A 25,264-nucleotide genomic window follows, 5' to 3' on the forward strand; every position below is an offset into this window, starting at 1 on the left:
TTGGCACTCCCTGCGCTGATCCAGAAGTTCAAAAGCAAGCCATAATGCCAAGAACTTGCAGTCCCGGGGACGGACATTTGCTGTTACAAGTTTGACAATTAGGAGAAGGTGTGGGGAGATGCCCAGGAAGCTTCATGGAATCCCTGGAGGCTGTGCCTGAGACAGGCACTTCAGAACCTGCCTGCAGCATTTCGAATGGACCCATTTATACTGTGCCTGAAACAGTGCACAAGTGGCAAAAAATATTGACACATATGTATTAAAATAACCAAGAAAAAAATACCTTAGTTCTTAATGATATGATAACTTTCATTAGTCTTTTAACCAAATAGACTTAAATTACGTGTAAGACATTTTCAATAGCTAACTTTAAAAATGATGCGACAAATCACAAAGCAAACAAAGAGCCTCTTTTTTTTTTCAGAAAAAATGTATTTGCAATTCAAATGTTCATATAAAAAGCATAGATTTTAAAAAGTTCATGGATGTACGTTTAGAAGTGTTATGGTTTTTCCATTCATTGCAATTACATTCCAAAATGCGCGGGGTTCCACATTCTGCTGCCGTGTAAGTCTGTCACACGGACGTCACTCTCATTACTACCTCACCGGAGCCATTATCTTCCGACACATCTTCATGGGCCCTCATCCGATTGAAAAGATGTAAAAGCACGTAGCCACACTGAAACCGTGGTGAGGTTAGCTGCGTTGGGTGGACCAAGTTCCTGTTCCTCAGAGCTGACAATGGTAACCACAAAGTCCTACTTGTGGAAGACTCTCCTCGGCTGCTTTCTTCAATGTCTGCGGCTTTGTCGTAATTTAATACATCCCAGTGCAAATTAACAGCTCGCCATCGCTTAAACACTCTGTAAACTGCAGCTCCTTCATGGACAATGAGGCCTAAAATTCAAGGAAAGACAATGACTATTGACAGATCAAAGTTGGAAACGTTGTCATGTGTAAAGGTAAGGAATTTAATATGTAGCCTCAGCTCCATCACTCATCATTATCAGAGAACACCAGACTGAGTAATAGGGTGGCTACTGGCAAATGTCTCCATGCTAGGTAGATGTGCTCAGTATTTAAAGATAATTTATTAACATGCAGTTTAGATGTCATTGATGTAACTCCCTTCCACCCAATCCCCGATCAGAGGACACCCTGAAGTATCTACATTGCTTGCAATCACAGGCTTTATTTTTTAAACTTGATACTGTGCCAACTATGCTAGGAGCTGGGATGGAGCCAACAATGCAAGATGTAGATATTAGGGTCACTACCATTTTTGCTGCTCTTAAAGCAATAGCTGAGGCACAGTAGATACGCTGTAACATTTCATTTCTCTTACTTCCGGCAACTACACAAAGGTTTATTGAACATCTTCACTCCTTGATAACATTGTATTATTACCTCATTTAATTCCCACCACAGCTTTATGAAGCAAACGTTTTCCTTGTTTTACAAATAAGAGAACACACAACTGGAAGTGGCAGAGCCAGGAGGCACATCCGAGCAGGCTGTCCTCAGAGTCCTTGTTCCGACCCTGATAGTCACACTGCTCTGAAGCAGACCCTCAAGGAAATAGTCAAGACAATATGAGAAACTAGGAGCATATACTGCTGCACTGTAAGCCAGATGTGGCCCACGGAAGCCTAGAGGCAGCCCCGCTGCCTGTGCCACGTTCATCACACAGCTCACTCTTTACATGTGTTTACATTGCAGCATATGGTCCAGTAGCTTGTGACTCAGTGACTCTCAGAGATATAAAAAGGAGGCCATGGATGAGACAGCCCTTCTAGGGAACAAGGAGAAGTGCGTGCTTTTGTCTTTCAAGAGGCCTAAATGACTTTGAACGTCAGTTAGTATAGTGGCCAAGAAGAACCACTTCGCCAGGAGGTGTATGGCACGGGAGTGGGGCACACCTGTTGGTGTAACCAGTTTCCTGATGATGAATTTGAGAATAAGCACTTCTTCCCAGCACATGGACTCCTGTGCAGCTGCCCCAAAGCACGGGGAACTGTGACCAAAAGTTATTACTGCAAAATTACCACAAGAAACCTGAAGATCTGTCCTTAAAAGAGTGGGTGATTGTGCAGTGTAGCTCTAGTGGATCTAGCAATGATGTAAAAGAACAAAGCCAGATAAATTACCATGGATGTCTTAAAATCATAATAAAAATCTTCCTTTCATCCTTCTTTCCTTCCTTCCTTCCTCCCTTCCTTCTTTCCTTCCTTTTTCCTTCCCTTCCATACATTTTTGAGCTAAAACAGTGTTAAGCAGGAGATGAACATATCTAGCCCTTGAAAACAGAAGTCATAATTTTGTCTATTTGTACTACTCCCTTAGTAGAAGAAGATGAGTTTCTTGTATATGTTAACTTAACAGTTTGCAGAGGCATTTACCAGTCAGCAAAAAGCATGTGTGACCTGAGAAATATACATGTCTTTGAGGCCAAGTCTTCTAAGTCACAAAATACCAGGGGAAATAGGCTTTGTCAATTGTGACAATTGCAGAAAATTAATGCCGAAGCTCCTTCCCCAAAGCAATGATGGGAGTTCACCCAACTGACCAGCTGTTTACAGGGAGCAGGCAGAATTACAAGACAAGATGACTAGGTTTTCATTCTGCTTCAACTATTAGCTTTTGGGATTCATCAAGGCCAGTGATTTAGTTTTTCTGCCATTCTCTTTCTTCTTTAATATGTAACTGAACTATCCAATTTTTGCATCGAGAGTGAGAGTTTAGAGATGGTTTGTAATGGCTCAATCCTGAAGTACTCGATTTCCTCTGAGAGAGTAACCATATAATTGTAAGGCATTACTATTAATTACATCAATAGTGAGTTTATGTGATTTGAGAGCTTGTTCACACTAATCAAAAGACAATTACAGTCTGAGGTAGGCTCATTCAGATTGAGTGCAGTGGTGATGAGGGTTGTGTGATGACTTGCTTCATCACAGAAAGTCACTCATTATTCAGCATTTTATTCTTTTTCCATTAAATGTCTTTGAAAGACCAGAAGCCACATAATTTACAGAGGATGAGATCATTTTCTAGGAATACGTTCTTAGAATAGCTTCCTCAAATATAAAATCCCTCCCCCAATGTGTAGTGACTGGTCCTACTGTCCCATGGAGTACCTTCTGGTTGACACTTAGAGAAAACTTGTTTAATTCAGTGTCATGGGTACCAACTGAGTATGAGAAGTGAGGAGTGAGGTGGGCAGGTAGTTCTTTTTCTTGCCAATACATTTAATTAAAATCATTATTGATATGCAAGGGGACATTTTTCTTAAGGAATTATCTTAAAAATCAAAGCAGGCTTAAGTAGCTTTTGGTTTAATTGACATGAATTTTTTTATGTAAGTAAAATCAATCCAAAATTTTAAAATAGTATGTTAGCTTCCAATTATCATGGAAACCGATTCATTGTCATATTCCTGGCCATGTGCTCATATGTACTCACGCACACACACAAACCACATTTGACTCTATCTACTTTCACACATGATTGGGCTAGGGATGTATTTCAGTGGTAGAGCACTTGCTTAGGCCTGTTGCAATGCCCTGGGTTCAGTACCCAACACCACATAGCGGAAAGCGGAAGGGATGGAGGGAGGGAGGAAAGGAGGCTTTCAAGCTTTATAACCAAACATAAACTTTAATCTGATATGAACTACAATCATCCTGGCTGAACATTTATCTTTCTCTGTAGCTCCCCCCCCCTTCCCCATTTCTCCCTCTTCCCCTACACCCATATCCAGGCAAGGCAATCTGAAAGTATAACCAGCACACGGCAGTCCTAAGGGCTAGTCTATGAGAGACAAAGTTTGCCGGTACCTTAATCATCAGACCTCCAGGACTACAACAAGTAAATGTTTGCTGTTTGAACCATCCAGTGTTTTGTATTTTGTTATAGCATATAACCTGACAAGAATATTACATAAAAAGTAACATCCATGGCCTTTCCCAGCCTCCTCCACTTCATGAAGAAAAAAGATCTCCGAGTCTTCTAGTAATGCAATAACAGAAGTGTGAAGACCTTGGCCAGTTATTGGGGAAGTTACACTCATCTCAGCTCTCCCAGGAAATTCCCAAGAACTTCCTGTGTACAGTCCTGCTCTGCTCAATTCAAATGCCCTTGGAAAGGCTGGTAGGTGAAGCAGAGATCTGATCAAATAAGAATTTTTATTGAGATGCCCTAAAGTTTCTAGTTTTAATTTTCCTTTGTCCATTGCCAATATGTCATCACCCAAGCATGTGTGGGTGCACATGTGCATACTTGCACACACAGTATGTGTGTTCAAATGCTATAAGTGGTAAGCGCTGGGCCTGTAGGGGTCTGCACTAGGTCCTCTGGGTACATGTTGTCACTGTTAGCTTGGTGGTTTTGTGAGAGTCCTAACTATGGGAGTAGGTGTGTCCTTAATTCATTTGCCTGCTCTTGAGATTCTTTTCCTCCTGCTGTGCTGCCTTATCCAGTCTCAGTGTGAGGGCTTTTGTTTTGTCTTATTGTATTTTATAGTGTTTAGTTGTTGTCTCTTAGAGGCCTGCTCTTTTCTGAAGGGAGATGGAGAGCAAGTGAATCTGGGGAAGAGGGTAAGTGGCGGGGTGCTGGGAAGAATGGAGGAAGGGGAAACTGAGATGTATTATATTAGAGAAAAATCTATTTTCAAAGCAAACAAGCAAACAAACAACAAAAACAGAAACCAAAATATGACAACCTGAATAGTCAGTGGATCTAAAAGCAGCCTAAAGATTTGAATCTGACTATTCATATTTGGTAGAGCAGTTTGAATCCCACAGTACTGGTTGGCCTTACTTTTGATGCCTTTATTTATGGCAAGAACTGGTGACAGCCACCACAATGTTGTTAAGAAAGTCTACAAAATGAAACTTTACTCCAATATATCCTTGATGGTGATAAACTTTGCTAAAATTCCATGAATATCTGGATTGGTGCTCAGTGGGTAGAATATGCTTATTGCAGAAGTCAGACTATCTACATTCAATCCTCAAGCCCTACTTAAAAGTGGAAGGTTAGAACCATTTAAGTCGAGTTGTCCTCTAATCTCCACAAATGCTCTGTAGTGTGTTCATCCCGATGTTCACCATCAATAATGATGCTACTAATAAAAGAATATGTAAAATGCTATGAAGTGCATTCACTCGCCTACCATTTTCCCCAACCTATACCCAAGCTGCATTCCCAATGCTTAGAGAAACTCAGATGTGAGTGTGGAAACCATTAATCAAAAGGCATCTCCTCACTGATATTGTTCACAAATGTTTGAAGAAATAACTGTAAGTCAGTTGTTTCTCTGTGTGCTAAAATATTTATGTTGTTGAACTAAGCTTTACGTAAAAGCTAAACATACATAAAATGCATATTGGTCAAATGTAAAGATTTCTTCATGCACTGAACTATACACGAAGGCTAAAAACACATAATAATGCAAAATGGTTGAATGTAAAAAGTGAGATGAAGACAAACAAATCATACACCATCACAAAACAGCTATCATCAATTTGTGTCAGATGAGGCCCTTGTAAGCCACAATGTGCTGTCCAGAAATAAGTGTTTTGTGATAAATAAATGATATAAAGAAATAGCCAATATAAAACACACTTTTAAACATAAAACTAAAAGCAAGCACAGATTAATCACTACCACTGGCAGGAGACTCCTAAGTAGGAGAAACTCAGAAAAAAAAAGCTTTGCCATAGATACTGGGTTATTTCTGGGTATTGATGTCCAAAAGCCACCACACCCTTATATAAATAACTGCAAACATCAAGAGGTCAACATTACACTAATGGAGGTCCTAAAAGTTGATGGACTTTCTCCAAGACCACACATAAATTTCATGTCTGTTCTACAGCAGTGTCTTCGAGTTCTGTGAGGTCTACATTCTTTAGGTAGGTGGGGGTGCTGTCCATTCAGCCTGGGTCTCCGAGGCTGATCACAGCAGGGTTGAAGCCAGACTGAAGCCCATCTTGACACAGAAGTTAGCTTTCACTGGCTGAAATGAGTAAACTAGACCCTTTTCCAAAAAGTGTTTAATTTGTTTTTGTCTGAGCATCCCTGTTTCAGTAAATGACTATTCCCTGCTTTGTCTACTTTGCCAAACACGGATTGAAAATATAAAATAGAAATACCCCACACCCCATGATTATTTCAAGACCATTGAAGATCTATTAAGCTTCTTCCCTGTTCCTTTATTAAGCAAAATTGGTCAGCTCCTCTTCCCTTCCTACCATCTCCAGATCCCACAGGATGGATTTGTACTGTTTCACTTATCCTTGTACAGTAATGCCTTGTATAAACACTGTGGTTCCTAATCTGCTGTGTGTCCCCAAGTAGTCTGAGCCCTGTTTTATTTTTCCTTTTGGTGGATATTATTCCTACTCCATTTCCACGTGTATGGTAAAAGCTCACTCAATCCTTGCTGAATTTCAGGGAAAGAAGAAAAGAACAGCAGGCACCAGCAGGATCTACAGAATGCCCGCATCAAGCTTTGACTCAAAAACTAGTTGTATTAGTGCTATTTAAGCAGTATTTTAAAAAGCTTGACAACAGTTCTTTGAAACACTAAAGTAATATTTTAAAACATTGGCAGATTAATTCACGCATGTGACTCAAACTAGATTGGGAAGGAGCATAAGGGGTCATTGGCCATATTTTATGACAGTAGGCTTTGCCTTTAGAGGGAAGGAGGAAGAACAAAGGTATGATTGGTGGCAAAGGAGTTACAGAGAATTTGTATTTAGCCCAGGAAACTGTGTATCCTCCTCCTCCATCTCTTGCGAGCCTGGTCATCAAATACTTGGCTTGAATCAAAACAATTATGAATCTAGATACTTACAAAGTGACTGTGCCAGGACTGAAACCTAAAGAACAGTATGGACTCCTCTCTGTTGTTTCCAAGAGAAAAAAGACTGAGAATGAAAAGCAAATTGTCTATTCATTTCAGACATGCTGCCTGATAAGTCAATTCATCATCAATCTTGTTTATTATTTTATTATTCCTTCATAGTTAGAGGCTTTCTTAGATCATTCACTTACTCATCTTGGAGCACAAACCTACCCCTGGTATAGTCATAGAACATTCCTCCAAAGCCTTAAACTGCTTCAGGTTACATGCCTATGGCAGCACAAATAATTCTTTCTCTGCAGGAGAAAGTTGAGAAATTTCAAGATGAAGTAGAGGAAAGAAAGAAAGAGAAAGAGAGAGAGAGAGAGAGAGAGAGAGAGAGAGAGAGAGAGAGAGAGAGATATGTGGTGCCATGCACATGAATAGAGATCAGAGGACAACGTTGTAGAGTTTTTTCTTTTCTTCCACTTTTCCTGAGTTCTGCAGGCTTACACTGCAAACACCATCACCCACTGAGCCTTCTTTCCAGGATGCATGTGATTCCTTATATAGATAATATTTATTGAGAAAAACAATGGAAAGAGAGAAAGGCCATATGGAATAGGTTATCATGTTTTCTACTCCCTTTACTAGTTCTTCTATACTTTTAGTTTGACTATGGATAAATGAATGAAGATATATATATATATATATATATATATATATATATATATATATATATATATATATATACACGTGTCTATATTTATGTGTAGACACACATATAAGTCTTTGAGATTTTAGGAAAAATAATTTCTTATCTAAAATTGAATCCTTCAATTTTAATACTTACTCCTTATTCCATATCTTTAGATTTACATAGTTTTTATTTTACATAGACATATGTAATGACATACATGACATAGTTTTATAAATTATTCCAGTTTAGCATTGGAAGTGGGATTTTTTTTTGACAACCAGTCAATATAATTAACTATTACATAAATATTCTTAGTCTTTCTGAAGAGACTCTGGAACCACAAAATTCCATTCTTAGATCTTGTTTCCAGTCTACATGACCATGATCACGAATTAACTGCTGTCTGTATTGAGATTTCTCATTACTAAAATGAAAACGACAGTGCCTCACCTCACAGTATGCTGTGAGGATCAAACATGATCTGAAGTGAAGGGCTCACACTGATGCATGGATCCTAGTAACTCTGACTTCATAAATCACTGAAGAACATTTTTAAAGAATCGTCTGTTTATTTAGAAGCAGTTGTGAAAACACACAACGTTTCCACTTCTATACCACTTCCCTTGGTCCCTGATGATCCAAATCAGGGACATCTCCTCACTTTAAGCTTCCAGAGGCTCGGCCATCATTTGAAAGACCGATCATGGCCAAGATTCCTTGAGTTTAATCTCAAAATAGTAGAAAGGCAGGAAATCCCCCAAAGATCTAGGTATCAGTTGGGAAGAGTGGTCTGTGGGTTTGGGACATAAGGAGCTGCCTTTCCCATGTCTTTCTGAATGAGGACAACTGGGTCTGCTTGCAAGACTTTGTCTCATTGTCACATGACCTAATTTCTTCTTTCTCTCTCTAAATTGATGTATCTTCTTTCCTGACCTCATCATATTTCACAATGCTGTAGAACACACTCAGGTCTCTTTGAGGCTGGAACTGCTGTTTCCAAGTCTTACTTGGAAATGAATCCTATTCTAGAGAGCACTTGAGTCACGGAAGGCCTCACCTACGCTCACATATAGCACATAGCCAGCAGAAATTCAGTGCACTTGTGTCTACTTTTCCACTGTCTACAATCCCAGAAGGTTTGTTTCCTCTGCATGCAGGATCTGTGGCAATGCGGGTTCTGTAGATTGATGCACAAAACCCCACACTCCGTCCTGGGCACTGCTTTTTGGAAACAATATCATCTCCAAGCCCTGACTATACTCCCCAGTTCTTTAACTTACTGCCTTTCTTTAACTTTGTTACCTACCTAAAGAGGCAGTTTAAGAATTCTTTGAAAGTTCATGGCTTGCCTGAATTCCTTCTTCCCTAGAAGGCAAAAACAGCTCAGCCTATCCTGAGGCTATTCTGTGACCTCGTGAGGTTTTCCTGTGACTGTCTCTCTGCAGCAAGTAGACAATTCGGTGGGCCTGCTACATCCCTGCTTAACAAATGCAAAGGGGAATTTTTCAGGCTATGCAAACCTCTGGTCTCTGTTACAACGTTTCATTGATAGCACACACATAAGTGCATATTGCTTTATCTCAACACAATACTATGAGCATTAAAGTTTTAGTTTGATATCATTTTCATGTATAATAAGTTACTTTGACATAGATACTTAAAATGAAAAAAAAAAACAGTCCAACTGCTCTTAAGTAAAAATAAAGATAGGCAATGTGTTGTATCTGGCCTTAAGACCTGTGCGTGCTTGACCCATTTTCTGTTTCTGTACTTCAGGAGCAGCATGAGGTAAAAACACAATGCAAGTGGCATGTGTCTCAACTAGCAACAGAAACCCTTTTTGCTAGAGAGCTCGCCATGGAGAGACACAGTTGAGACAGTTGAAGGAGATGGAAGTCAATAATAACAGCATACTTGGTCTGCTGTTAGGTTAATTTTGTTAATATTACTTTAAAATAACTAAGTTTTTACAAGGTTACATAAGAAAAGGACTTCTTTGAGATGCTATCTTTTATTTTCACCCTTCATAGGAGACCTATGGGTTAATTAGTAATGAGAGACTACTCCAACACAGGCCAGAAAGGCATGCATCAAAGACAATTTCTTTCCTGTTTTACTTCCTGGGGTTCAAAATGCAACAGTATCAGTAATAGCCAACCATGATAATAATCTTTTTTAAAAATTGGTAAATATCACTACGATTAAGGCATAGAAAATCCTATAATTTATGCCTCCAGAGAAAGGGATAATGACCTACTTCTCAGAGCATATAAATGATAAAAAGTCTGTTTTTCTTTAACCATTTCAATAGCCCAGGGCCACTCTGTCTCTGCCTGCAGCATGCACACACATTGCAGTCACAGACTGTGGCATTCAAGGCTGGGGCTGGTGTTCATGTAGACTTGGGTTGTTTCAGTTTGACTGACTACATCAGACACTTTCTGAATGTAACAGTGGCATTCCTAGGGGCTGCGACAGTTAGCTGATTCTTGAGTCAAGGAATAATGAAAAAATCCACTACAGGTAAATAGTGGTTTCTAGGGAGCGATCAGAGTGAGCACTCTGTAGCAGCTGTGGTCAAACATGGCACAGACTGACAGTGTAGCCTATCTTCCACTTAAGATGGGCTTGGGAGGAAACCCGGAGGGGCTTAGGGCAAGAACAGAGGACTGCTCTGTCCTTCTTATGGAAGCAGAAGGATGAAGGTCTCCTAAGAGCCAAGTTGTAGTACTGAGCAAAGTGGGTCCCTGATACAATTACAGTTCAAGAGAGATAAAGGAATTTCCCGGAGCTAAGGATTACAGTGATACCGACATTCAAAAAGGGAAAACAAGCTAATCAACTTTTGTGGTTATGCCAAATAATGTTTAAGCTCAGTTCTTTATCACATGTCTTATGACTCACACAGACATAAATACATCTTTAATTCCTACAAAACTCAGCAGAACACAAAAGCAGCAGTGTCCTCGACAACCCACCTTCAACTAAAGCCCAGACTGTCAAACATGGATCTCAAGCAGCCCTCTGCACCCCACTCCATGGCTGAGTGTTCAGCGGTGACTTCAAAGCTTTGCTCCTGACATAGTTCCAAATTGGGCCGTGATGGTGTTAACTGGGTAGAAGGGCGGGGTGTAGTGAAGTGTCACATCTGGATTCTGAGTGTTTTGTCATAGAAAACAGCCATGTGTTTATTATGGAAACTGCTAATAGTTTTGAGTGGAAAAGACCTGTCCAGGTCAGGTCAGTCTGGAATGTATGTGTCTGGTGAGAGGTGAAAGAACAGCTGGCATCTACAGAATCTACTTCCCACAAAGAGTGTTAGCCCGTGCCAGGGTATGCTAGACTCTGGTGGTCTGCCCTCACTTTAGGCACGTCTAGGAAAGACGCTCCTCTATTTATAATTCTCAGCCCCGTGTGTGTAGGACAGCATCCTCCATGGGGTCTAAACAGTAGAACAAACATGCTGGTGCTCACTTGGTAATTTTAAATTATTCATTTGGAGCCCTCTGATGAATTTCATATGCATCTGCAGCTATCTCATAGCTTTAACATGAGTGATCTCTAGACAAGGACCCTGGATCTGTTTCAACCACACATCTTAACCTATGCTGCAGTCAGTAACGTAGAGGCTCTTTTGCTGCCTCCTAAATTGTTACCTGTCTCAACTTCTAGTGATAAATTATTTTTTTAACTGTTCTGTCTTCTCTGGAAATTTATTTTTCACACAAAACACCTTAAAATATTGTCAACTTTTGAGTCATTTCAAAAAGTACCAGAAAACAAGAACATATTCTTTTCTTACGTTTTGCTTGAGATGTATTAAATTTTTATGTTTCCATTACCGGAGATCTGTTTTCTTAGTTATGTTTTCTTATGCCAATTGCTTCATATTTATTGAAAGCAATGGAAATGGCCCACAGACCTATTTTAGAAGGAAACTCTTTCTCATTATGTGGGCATCCCTGATGAGGGAACTTATTTATGGTAATAATGAAATTTCTTCTTGCCAAAATTATTCATCTTTACTCACTTAATATGAAGAGTTATACAATGTAATTTAAAAATTTCCTATCAACATGGTAAACCACATCATTATTTATTGCTTTCTCTTATCTGTCCTCTCTCTCTCTCTCTCTCTCTCTCTCTCTCTCTCTCTCTCTCTCTCTCTCACACACACACACACACACACACACACACACACACACACACACACACGAGAGAAAGAGACAGAGAAGGAGAGAGAGAGAGAGACAGAGAAGGAGAGACTCCTGTGTGTGTGTGTGTGTGTGTGTGTGTGTGTGTGTGTGTGTGAGAGAGAGAGAGAGAGAGAGAGAGAGAGAGAGAGAGAGAGAGAGAGAGAGGTGTGAGATGTGTGCATATGATATATGTGCACAGTTACCCATGTCATTAAAATTGTGTAAAGTCACAGGATAATTTTCTAGAGTAAGTCTTAAACTTTCTCTCTTTTTCAAAGATTTGTTTTCATTGCATGTGTACTTTTTGCTTGCATGCATGTATATGCACCATTGCATTGCAGGATGCTTGTGAGCTGTGACGTTAGTGCTAGGAACCAATCCTAGTGTTTCTGCAAGAGTAGGCAGTGTTTGTAACCACTGAGCCATGTCCCCAGATCCTATCCACATTGGGTCTGTGGCAGGGTGTTTATTATTTTTGCCACTGGGCATGGCAGATTAGCTGGCTCATGAGCTACAAGGTGATTTTCCTGTCCTCCACTCCCATTCCCCACAGGAGTGATGCTTTTACTGGTACATACTGCCACAGTGCTGGAGCTGGCACTCTACTTGGGGTCAGAATATTCAACTCAGGCCATCAGGCTTGTGTCCCAAGTGCACTTACACTCTGAATCATCTTGCTGGTTCTATTTTTAGCCTTTCTACCTTGAAAAAAATTTACAAAGTGAGACAAAATCACTTGTACGATGGATGCTAATCTAAATTAAAAGGCTAGAGAAAAGTAATATCTGAATTGTATTTCTATGTATGATTCTCTGAAATGAAATGTGACTATATAGTAACTGGGACCCTGAGACGGTTGTTTGTCCAAGAAACAGACGCAAGGTTGACTATGAGAAGTGCATCTCAGTAGGGCTATCCTCACAACTGAGACTTGTTTGAATTTAAATAACTGCCTTGGTTGAAAATCTACGAGAATAAAATTTTATTTGGGGTATTATGAAGCTCCTGTTGAAAGAACACATGTTTCAGTGTTGGCTGTAGTTGGTACAGTAAGGAGAAAATATTTTGATTTGATAGTCATTCTAGCACATCCTGTTTTGGTTTTTAGAATTCCCTAAATTTGAAAATGTTCAAAAGCAATACAGAGTAAGTAGTCATAATAAACACATGTTATTATTTCAGATGACATCAGGTGTGTTCAGGATGGGATAGCTGTAGACTTATGTCGTTATTGCAAAGGAGCCCTGAGAGAGATTTTTGGCTCCCAGTGGGTACATCTGAGTGCGTATACAAAGGTGCATGAGTGTGTTGATGGCCCCTCCACTCTGTGATATTGTGCTTTAAATTCGGAAATCAGTGGGGAGAAGAAAAGTCACAGAGCAGTAATTTAGTTGTTGATCAGAGAGAGAGAGAGACAGAGACAGAGAGACAGAGACAGAGACAGAGAGAGACAGAGGGAGGGAGGGAGGGAGAGAGAGAGAGGGACATAGGGAGGGAGGGAGGGAGAGAGAGAGACAGAGAGACAGAGACAGAGACAGAGAGAGACAGAGGGAGGGAGGGAGGGAGAGAGAGAGAGGGACATAGGGAGGGAGGGAGGGAGGGAGGGAGGGAGGGAGAGAGGGAGGGAGGGAGGGAGGGAGGGAGAGAGAGGGACAGAGGGAGGGAGGGAGGGAAGGAGGAAGGGAGGGAGCTTTCTTCAACTATTTCCAGACAATACATTCTACACAGTAACAGAGAGTGAAGGTGTCAAAACAGCAAAAGCAGCTGGCCCCCATAGTGTCTAAGCATAATGGGGAATCCAGAGTGTGTGGGAGTCAGGTGGTACCACTCTCCATCACTCTGCTGACCTTCACCTCAGAGAGAAAACATGGAAGTGACTCACCAGAAATATGCCCTGTGTTTCTGCATGTTGCACCACTGTTCTTCAAGACTGTAGGAAACATGGGCTGCCCACTGGCAAGACCCAGGGTGGCCATGCTAATTTTCTTAGATAAAACTATCATGCTGATTTAGTCATAGAACTGATTTGAAGAAAATGGATCTAATACTGTTCTGACTGTATAGCTAATACCACCATCAGCAATAAGAGATTATGGTGATGGCTGCCAAGGCATGGGAAAATAAGAACTTTCCTTTGGTGGGTTGTAAATGGTAAAGACTATATAGTGGGTTATTGAAAGAGATCTTCTGAAATCCAACACACATGCCCACCATTCTAATCAGACCCTCTACTCTTAGAAACTTGTCTAAAGAGACAGGTAAAACAGATGTCTGCTGCAGTATTATCTCTCGTGGCAGAAATGACATTGAGTGGCTTAAATAGCCATCAGTAGATAGATGGTCGGTGAAGTAAGTGATGGCATCCCCAACACGGAAATGCCTGGAGATCATACTGTTGGGTGGAAAGGACTGTCTGCTGTACATGTTTGCAGAGAATAAACATGAAATCCCTCAGAATGTTTGTCTACGAGAACAAAATGATCTGGATTTACATTACAATGTTGACAATGGATGCCCATTCCCATGACACAAAGGAAGCGTCACATCAAGAAGAGGACTATGGGCCAAGTGGCCTTTTAATACATACAAATTTTGCAATTATAAAGTATATGTGTTTTCGTATTATGTGCATAGTTAGAAATATTTTACAAGAATGTCAATCCATTTTTTAAGAAGAAAGAAATAACCAGTGCCTTCCATTGCGTCCCTGGAGAGATCAGAACCTATCTTTTACAAACAAAGAATTATCCCCAACTTACTGTGTTTATTAGATTTTTTTAATGTGTGTTTTTCTAACTCTGTGATATTACATACATAAAGATTATAATTTTAGCCGGTATAATTTTGGCAAGAAGATATTCCAGGATTATTTGCCTTGGTTACCATAAATAGGTTCCCTCATCAGAGATGCTTATGTAATGACAAAGCGTTTTCTTCTTAAACGAAGCTGTGGAAACAGCATTAATAGAACATGGCTTCTATTTGTTGCTTCTTTAATGCTCACGTTGCCACTCCTCCTGAAACCAGAATGGCTTGAGAAATACTTTCAGTTTTCAGATGCAAGGTAATAAACTGACTCTGCCTGTTCATCCGCTAGAACGAGCAAGTTAGTCACTAATCAATATATCCATCTTGCGCCACAGTCTCTGGGACACACACTCAATGCATGTATGATCTTCCACTCCCTCAACGTGCAAGTGTGAAAAACCAAATCCTCAGCCAGGCAAGGTGGCAGCGCACGCCTGTGATACCAGCACTCTGGGAGGCAGAGGCAGGTGGATGTCTGTGAGTTTGAGGCCAGCCGTGTCCACAAAGTGAGTCCAGTACAGCAAAGGCTACACGAATGAACCCTGTCTCAAAAAAACCAAAGACCAAACCAAACCAAACAAACAAACAAAGCAAATCATCTGGCCCATGTCTTGCCTACCTCCCCACACTGGGCCTTCCTTTCTGGGGTCTCTAATCTCCTCAGACCCACTGTGCAAATTTTGCTTGGAAAAAATCAGCAAGGAGCTGTTAGTTTATTCTTCTTCCTATATTTCTCTCTCTCTGGTTGTCCTGTGAACAATGCTAGTCTGACAGCATCCATTTAAATACTTAAGAGACATACCCAAATACCTTTTCATATTTTACTTGTTATAAACAAACATGGGCTATACAGCAAATGTAGGTTAAAATTTTAGTTCATGTATAATCTTCAGAAATCTATTTCAAAGGCTCAAGGAAAGGCACCAGAAAGGGGCCAGCTGTCAAGCATGTCTCCACTTTGTAGCATCAACCCAGACTGGGCCTTTCATCTCCTTCATACCTTTAGACTTTGTGAAACCCTTGTCACTTCCTTCTCTCTCAGAACTAAGGTCCTTTATTGTTGAGGAACTGCAATCCATTTATTCCAACAGGGAGAAACATGTTTGTAGAATACTTACACATTGGCTATTCTGTGATCTGGACCAGCAGGCTGGTTACTAGCCACATATGTCTACTTAAATTAGCTTAAGCAAATTGTAACTTAAAACCTGCTTTTTTCACTCTCAGTAGCCATAATTTACATGTTAGACAGCCAAGCAAAGCTGTGTGCATGGTACTCAACAGTGCAGATGTGGACCGCTTTCATATCTATGAGCATTTCTATGTGGCAGACTTGATATAGATAGACCCCTGGGGAATGTAAAACATTAAAGTAATAGCAAGTAATAAGCTGTCATAGGGAAGAAGAAAATTAGTTAATAATAAAATATTAAAAAAATAAATTCAATGCATCAGGAAATGAATAATCAAATTCTCTAATTCAGATTGTTTCCTGCCATTTGGGATTTATCTCTACTGCAGAAGAATTCCCTAGCAAGCACAACACCCTAGGTTTGTTCCTAACCCAGAAAGCAGGTTCTACAAATCTTTAAATATGTGTGTATAATATTCAATTTCTTAAGTGTTTCATAAAATGTCTGCATTTTAATTTTTTAATTTTAATTTTTAATTATTTGTGTGCTTTCTGGATTATTTTTAAAAGAACTGTTGATCTGTTCTTGGGAGTATGAAGGTGGGGCTGGGAGGAGAGGAGGGAGGCGACTGGGATCAAGCTGTAAAGAGATTAAATAAATAAATAAACAAATAAGAAAAAACAAGTAAGTTTAGAAAGCTGGTAAAAATTCTTCCAACTATTTCTAAAGCCTCTCTTTAGAGAAATGACACCGTTTCCTCCAGTGCTGGGAAGGGGACATCTCTGCTGTCACAGGCATGAAAGGAGGTGGATAAAATACTTTGAAGTAACAATCTTTGGCCACAGGGGTTGAAATCAGCTATGCTCAAGGATGGATGCCAAGGGAGACAGCAGTTCAAGGTCAAACAGGTAGTCTTCTGGGTAAGATGTCCTTACAGAGGTATTTTCTCTGTGAGGTTATGGTGACCTCTGAACAAAGCTGTCATCCTGTAGTCCTTGGAAACAGTTCTTAACCAGCATACACATGAGGTGCCCTCTTCAGTGGGCAGGCATTTTATTTCATTGGTTAATTGATGATTAGGGCTTGACAAGATGACATCATTTTAATTCTGAAGACCTCTCCATCTATGTGAGGCCCTGGCCTGCCTGGAGCAGCAAAACATCTGCCCTCACTTGTGTTCCTAGCACCTAGCAATGTATTTGACATAGAACAAGTCCAATAATTGAGCTGAGCAAGCTCAACTCAAAACCCTAAATCTCCTTTCCATCCTAATGCTGACTCTCAGGCATCTAGTCAGTGGTTTTCAAGGTGTAATGTGTGTAATTTTTGTTAATGTGCACCTTCAATTAGGAGGCATTTAAATGAATTTGAAATGTTGCCAGGGGCTAATACTGGCCTTAATAGTGATGGCTAATGCATTGTTAACTATGTTACTGTCTCAATTTCTTGTGGTAAAAAAAAACTGACATTTTCACAGAACTAAAATATTCTGACTAATGAGGTTGCCAAATGAAACGATGTTCTATCTAAATTAATGTTTTTCCAACTCTTCAAATAGACCACTGAATGACGAGAGTGGGTCTGACGAGCCAAAAGACAACAGAGTGTGTTTTCAATATTTATAACACAGATAAAAATTCACTTTCTAAAATGTCTCTAGAAAATATGACAAGTATTTTTGCTTCTAAGAGACTAGAGTTTTACAAAATGAGAGAACATTCGAATTTCAAAAAAGGAGCCCAAATATAGCACATATTTCCAAAAGATCACTAGTTCACAAGTCTGTGTTCTTGAAAGCAAAGTTCTAATACTCTTAATTAAAATGCTGACAAGTAATATGTTATAACTTAGCAAAGCATGCGCACTGAGAAGCTCAGGGAATGCTTTCGTGCCTAGGAGGCACAGGGTCCTTCTCTCTCCTACACAGATAAGGGAAGGCAACCAGACCTTACAGGTTAAATTTTGAGTCAAATGATTCATAGTGTTTGTTTGCTGTATTTCATTTTTAAATTAAAGTTTATTTTAGCTGGAACACAAAAGTACAAAACCACAGCTATTGCTGTGTGTTTGTGTGTGTGTATGTGTATTTAATATAACAATATCTATCTTCTCCTGAATTTATCTTTCATTTATGGAGTAACCTTTTAAAGTCCTTTCCTCCGGGCTAAGGAAGCACTTCCCTTGGAATATCAAAAGCCTACCTACCACATTTTACAGCAGACACTGAGGGACATAAACACAGTCTCTGAGTTGCTTGAGGCATTAGGTGTCAAGAATAATTTCATGAATCCTCTTTAGTTAGAGCAACATCCTAGACTTTAAATCTGAAGAGAGAGCTGAAAATTTCAAAACACTCGCCTGTGCGTCATCACTTCCACTGTAGGCTGCTCATATATGTAATCAGTCTCATCATCCAGGCAACCTATCCTTATGCTATTAACCTTCGCAACAAGTGAAGGAGAAATCCTTCACTTCTCATTTTAGGCCTGAAATTTCATCACTTTCTTTCTTGTTAGCCCTGTTAGTGACAAGAAAGAAAGCAAGGAACGCCTGGATGGGTGCCTTTTAAATGTGTATAAACTTCCTTTTATAAAAACAAATGAGGATATGAAATTTTCTAGTTAAATAAAGACTCCCATAAGTCCAGACATTAATTCAGGAGAGTGAGGGTCACTTTGGTGTTTCTGATTTATGCATGTATGTCCAACATACCCTTGCCAACTAATAATGAAATTGTTACACCATCTCTGTCGCCCTTGTTTATACTTGCATGGTAGAGATTATTGTAGTTTCCATGGGTAGAAAGGCAGAAGACAGAGAGATAAAGCAGACCTATTCAAGCAGAGGCTGGATCAGAAACCAAGCCACTGATCACACACACAGCATTTTCCCAAGGATCTTTGGAATCCTCCAGCTTCAGTGCTCATCACCCCTGTACAAAATGTGGCCAGTATTGCCTCCAGCTCTACCTCTCCAGATTCAGTGGGTCTCAGATGGGCCTAGCAATGGGCATTTCTAACTGGGTGACAGGATGCTACTGTTGCCAGCAGTCCAGGGGCCACATTTGGAGAAAACCATTGCTTTAAGTCATGGCTACCTTTGCCTTTGATTCTTTTTTGCAACCCAGGAGGCTGCAAACCAACTCATAGTAGACAAATTCTCCTAGGTGCCCTTCTCTGGGCATTTCATCACATACCCATTAACTGCCACTATCGCAGTGCCTGTGAAGATACACACACACACACACACACACACACACACACACACACACACACACCACAGAATGTTCCATGAAACAACTTCTGTTGGCTGGGCAAGTGAACTATAAGCATAAACTTTCTGGTGAAGTCTAGTTTAACTAGATTTAGGGAAATTAGGAAATATTTTCCCCTCTCAGCCACTGAATTTATTAAGCACAATGAGACAAAAGTAAAGAAGGAAAATGGTCCATGCCCTCAACTTTCTGAGGGGCCCTTTATGTTCCCAGTGGAATCTGAGCCCCAGTTATAAAGCAGGTTTTTCAGAGCACAGTCACTGTTGCAAACCCACAATATTGCTGCTGGCATTGGCCCATTGGCTTTGCAAAGGGAACTGACTTGTACTTTCCCCTTAGAAACAACTGTCATTCCTAAGTGCTTAACCCAAGTGAGTCCTTCAACCACTCCATATTCTTTTTGGCTACAAAGTGTGCCACATTAAATGCACATTAACCTCTTCTTTTTCTTTTGAAACTACTCTGGAAGCAGCCAAGTTGTGGCCACCTCCTTCTTCTTGCCCCAATAATTACCCAGAAGTCAAGATAATGTATACAGCAACATTCTGTGTATATATTTGATGTGACTGGTAAAAAAGGCAGAAGCTGAAAGAGATTCATTACTGACAGTTTGTGAATATTGAACACCACGGTCTTACCTATGCACACTAGATCCATAAAACCATACATTCCATAGCAGATTTGAAAAAGGATGTCCTTCCTCTGCCACACTGCATAAGGGCTGAAGGCTGACCAGAGGAGCCAAGTCACACTTGCTATTAAGAACAGGGATCCTAGGATTACAGCAATCATCTGAACTTTCTCAACCAGTGTTATAGAAATGCTCTGCCACTAAAAGAAAAACAGAGGCATGTAAGGAAAAGGTGCTGTGCAAAAGTTAAAAAGAAAAGGAAAAAAAAATCACATTTTAGTGCATCTTTTCACGATGCCATTCCCTTTCAACCTGATCATCTCCCAAATGAATTTTCCATTATATCCAGAATATAAAAATAGACCAGCAGATAATGATCAATGAATTGCCTTGACTCTTATTTTCATTAATTCACCATTCCCAGTGTTCAAGATGGTTTTATTCCAGATAACAATATTGTGTGTGAATGGCTCAGGAACATTTGCTATGTGGAAATCACATACCCACATGAAATTAAACACCTCTGACAACACACAATGGGGGTTCATCTATCTCAAGCTTTTCTTTTTCTTTTACAATCTTGGTTTAGGTTTTTTTTTTTAACAAAAGGAAGATTCTTGTTCTTGTAGAAGAATGGAAAGTAGCAAACTATATGTGATCATCAGTGAAAATGGTTATTGAAAGTAATGCATATTAAAATAATCATCAGGAACCACAGAGATGTTCTTATCTGTGAATAGTGTATCTCATATTCTTAAATATAACTGGCTCATTATCACTAGGTGAGCCATGGAGCATTTTTATTAATACTTACAATTTGAATAACAATGGCAGGTTTTAGAAACACGTGAAGCCATAGTGGCACACAGTATTCAGCAAAAAGCGAAATAATATCCTATGTATCAATATTTGAGAGGAATTACAAGGGCTGCAGAATTCTCAGCAATCCTATTAGCTTGAGAAGGTCAGTCATGTTCTCAGTTTTATGAGCTTGAGAAATATACAAGACAAGAACTTATTTTTGACCCATAAACAGTGAAAAACACACAAATTTGCAGACAGCCTGTGGGGGAAGGCCCGGATGCTGCTCCTTTGGGCTCACAGAAGAACCTTCCCTCCTGGAGTTCAACCTAGTACGTCCATCCAACAAAATTCTGAGTTTTCTTAAAACTCATACTTACCTTAAGTCTGAATATATATGCTCTGAATGTACTGTAGTGAACGTACAGTACAGCTGCCCTCACCTGGAATTTCCCTCCATGTGCTCCTTTTTCCCTTCATTCCTCCCTCCTTCCCTCCCTCACTTCCTTTTCCACACACACTTCATCAGTAGATAACCAAATAATCCACTTGCAATATTTTAAATCTGAATTTGACCCCCAGTATTCACAGATATAGTATTGAATTCGTGCTTGTTGTGGATTAAACATCAACATACATTTAAAATAGTTCTCAACAATCATTTACTTAACAAAAGGCAGAACCAACAGTCAATTTTTTTTTTTTTACTGTGATAAACACATTCTTCATTCTAAGGAGAGGTCTCCTTTTTTCACTTTAACACATCTGAATGAATAATAAGCGTGCGTATTATTTCATCATTGCTAGTGAACAAGGTTGTATTTCAAGTGTAATTTTGTTCTTCTCTAAGCTTCCTGAACTAGAAACACATTAATCCCACCTGCTAAGTATTTAACAATAACACACCTCAAGCTGTTGTCACATAACAAATGTGAAAGGTAATGTCACTTGTTCTTGTTTACTGTGAATTCATATTAAAATATGCCTTAAGCACTGCAACCCAGGAAGCTGACAGGCTCCCTAAGTGGATGCTGCCGGATCTATGTACATGACCTTAGCCTATGTCAGTCACTTCAGGTGGAGAAGAACAAAACATAAACCACCACATGCATTTGGGGCCTTTGCTCTTCTCATGGTGTCTCAGTCATAACACAACTCTCTTGCTGCACAGACCCCTGACCACTGAGAAATACACCACCACACCTGACTCTAGACTGACACACACTTTTAAGTTTACAGGGCAATGGTGGTAGTGGTGGTGGTGGTGCGTGTGTGTGTGTGTGTGTGTGTGTGTGTGTGTGTGTGTGTGTGTGTCTGTATGTGTGTGTGTGTGTGTGTGTCTGCCTATCTGTGTCTATGTCTGATTGTGTGCGTGTGTGTCTATGTGCCTATATGTCACTGGGTCTGTTTGTGTCTGTGTTTGCATATGTGGGTCTGTGTGCATGTGTGCCTGTGTTTGTGTGTGTTTGTCTCTGTGTCTATGTATGTGCCTGTTTCTGTGTATGCTTGTCTTTGTGTGTCAGTGTGTCTCTGTATCACTGTGTTTCTGTGTGTATATGAGTGTATATGTGAGTGTGTCTGTGTGTTTGTGTGTGTGTGTGTGTGTGTGTGTGTGTGTGTACTTGATTTTAATCTGTTGGTCCATATGCTAAGTACATAGGATTGAATCACAGGATTCCTGGGTAGCTAAAATTGAGTGGCATTTAGGAAGAATGTTCTTTCCTATATATACCAGCGATATATATGTACATGTATATATATGTGTGTGTATGTATATATATATATATATATATATATATATATATATATATATATATCCATGAGTCTGTGTGATAGAAGAGTAATATAGAGATGAGATATGATAGATACTGAATTTCATTCATAAATTTAGACCCAATTTAGATAGGAAAAATGTTTACTTCAAGTTTGACAAATACAAATAGGCAAATCACTATGAATGTAACATTTCTGTAACTAATGATTATCTCATGGTTCTCCCTGCTGTATGTAGTTTGTTTTATTCATGTGTAATAAAATAAATGTATACGTTAAAAAAAGAAACAAGAAGAGACTCGATAATCTTAGAGCATACATAGGGGGAAGAAGTCTCCCTCAATCACAGACATAGGGGAGGGGAGAAGGGGGGAAGTGGGAGGGAGGGAGGAATGGGAGGAAACAGGGGAAGGGCTAACAATCAAGATGTAATATGAATAAATTAATTTTAAAAAAAAAGAAACCACTAAAAAAGAGATATCAAAAAGAAAAGAGTGTAAGTCGAACAGTTCACTGTTGGGTAAGTCATTACACTCAGCTTCAGTTAGACCTACTAATTGTCTTAAGCTTCCCTAAGAAGGTGAGTGACAAGATGGTATCCACAGGCATAGTATGCTTATCCCTAATAGACGTTTGGCTGTGGGAAGACTGTGCCTAATACTTTGATAGGGCTTAGAATTCTCAAGGACATAGGAGATGTAGTGGTCACATGCTCTCTAACATGTGAGTTGCCTAAACTTTCTGTAGATCAAGCTGATAACCCACACAAAATACGCCTCCTCCTTGGTAGAGAAAGCAGATGAGTAAAAGGACACTTGCCAAGAGCAAGAAATGTGGATGTTTCACCCTTGTTTGACTGAGGCCAAATTTAAAGTGGTCTAAAATGAGAACGCTTATAGTTATGAATGAGTATGTTTAAGATCCTGCAAGAAAATAAATAACCTGACTGTGCTGGGTTTGGCGGGCCAGTTATGTGCGATTACTACAGATATTTTCTGATGCTGGGGTTTTTTTCAAACTTGGTTTTAAAGAAGGATCAACTGTGTATATTCTACAATGGATCTTCTGAAATTTTCTGGTATCACTGTGAATAATTCAACTTTCTCCATTAACAACACAAGCAAATTATCAGGAAATAGATGTTTCTCATGTGATGATGAACCCTAAATGTAACATCACTTTACTGAATGGCTAGTGAAGACACACACAGTGGAAGCCAACATTATAGAATGTGACCATGGATGTAGAGGCTGCCTTTTATACAACATCATCTTCGTGGTTTCTTTGCTCTCTCTTGACAGCTCCTTCATATTTCTAGCATAAGGTACAAAAGGAAAGATGGTTATCTCATTCCTCCCATAGGAAAAATAGCTCTGTCTTCTATGGTAGGGAACTCAACCAGCATCTGTGCTCTCAGAGGTCAGAGACTATCTACAGGCTCAGTTCAGAGACCACTAGGCAGAACAACAAAAGTAAAAGATAATGACGCTCTTGGGGCCTGTCTTCCCACCCAGGGTACCCAAGGGCTAGACTTCAGTTTGTAAAACACTTTGAAACTTGCGCTAAAGTTTTCAATAATGAAACATTTTTCTCGTCTGGAGACACAGATATAGTAGTGCATGCCTGAAGTCCCAACACCCAGGAGAAGGGGGAGGACAATGGCCTCAAGACTCAGTGACCTCTACAACTATGGCCCCATAATGAGGCCTTGTCTTCTATGTCTTCTGATATAATCTCTTTCCCCTCCCTCCTCCTCCTCCTCCTCCTCCTCCTCCTCCTCCTCCTCCTTCTTCTTCTTCTTCTTCTCTCTCTCTCTCTCTCTCTCTCTCTCTCTCTCTCTCTCTCTCTCTCTCTCCCCACCCCCGCGTGTTTTAATGGTATCATGCCATGCATGCTGCTACAAATTGGCTTTCCAAACTTACTATTATTTCACTCTAGTCCATAATATTTGGTTCACAATCCTGAAAAACGGTTTGTGTCTGAGCAACAATGTATTGTTCCTTGAAAAATTGTGACCAAGGAGGTCCTCTGTTGGAAGTTTACCTTCACTGAGTGCCTTGGGGATAATTTAATGATAATACCTTATATTTATATAGGACTAATGCATTCCAGTCATCTTTCTAAGCTGTATGTATTAACTCACTGAGTTAATAACTCTGTGAGAGAGTTACAATCTTCATTTTAAAGATAAGTAAATACAATCGAAGATGATGTGATGATTAATATTGCTTGCCATTTTGGCAGGATTGGTATTCACTGAAGAGACAAGCCTCTTGGCCTGACTCTGAAAGATCACAGTGATCAGGTTAGCCCTTGGCAATGTCTGAGGGGGATTACATGTGTTACCTAAAGCTGGGAGGCACCATTTCCCAGGCTTGGGTCCCGGGATGCAGAGGAAGGAAACACACACAATCTAGCTGAGCACAACTTGACGTTCTTTACTTTTTACTTCAAATGCACTGTGAACTGCTGCTTCAAGTGTCTGTCATTATGGGTTGTACAGTGTTGGTCAAAATAAACCTTTTTCCCTGAAGTTGCATCTGTCAGGGTATTTTATCACAGTTGCAGGAAAAAAAAATAACTAAGATATAAACTTGGTACCAGCAGTGGGGTTACTACTCTGATAAGCCTTAACCTGAGGGTTTAAGGCCTCTACCACTATTGTGAATGAGATGTGAAGGAGTCTGAGAGTGTGGCCTTCAAAGCCCTTTGCATGCTAGAACTGGTGGAAGCTTGGAGAACACGATCCTAAAATAAATGTGCATAGCAGAGGCCCTAGTTTATAACAAAGACTCTACAAGGGACTAGACTAGGAGTCAATTGCGTGATATTTTAGCCAAGAATTTCCCTTCATTCTGCCAGTGTCGTAAAAAGATAGGTAAAGTTGAATTTAAAGATGATGGACTAATCTCTTTGATAGAGGACATTTCAAAACAGTAGAACATTCAAGTTTGAGCAGAGCTGGCTGCTTTCTATGGCTCCTATTCAGTTCTGTGGTAAAAAAGAACAAAATATTGAACAGAGAGATGTTAAAAAATATGCAGATTATTGAGGAGGAAAAGCACTTAAATTAAACTTTGTATACAAGGCACGTAA

The 25,264-nt window shown here is 39.8% G+C and overlaps 1 protein-coding gene across 2 annotated transcripts in view; it reads right to left on the bottom strand.

Annotated features, from left to right (window-relative positions):
* Window positions 1–425: 425 nt before the first annotated feature.
* Window positions 426–25,264, bottom strand: part of MARCHF11 (membrane associated ring-CH-type finger 11) — an 87,227-nt gene continuing 62,388 nt past the window's right edge. Inside the window, exons 3-4 of one of the 2 annotated variants that reach the window (XM_084784114.1) lie at window positions 19,602–19,794; window positions 426–899 (exon numbers count right to left, since the gene is read on the bottom strand). In XM_084784114.1, coding sequence (XP_084640240.1) covers window positions 577–899; window positions 19,602–19,794 — 516 coding nt within the window. In that variant the 3' untranslated portion in view covers window positions 426–576. The remainder of the gene's footprint in view (window positions 900–19,601; window positions 19,795–25,264) is intronic. The other variant, XM_084784115.1, reaches the window with a different exon arrangement.

Source organism: Acomys minous (genome assembly GCF_964271855.1).
Source record: "Acomys minous genome assembly, chromosome: 5".
Classification (NCBI taxonomy): domain Eukaryota; kingdom Metazoa; phylum Chordata; class Mammalia; order Rodentia; family Muridae; genus Acomys; species Acomys minous.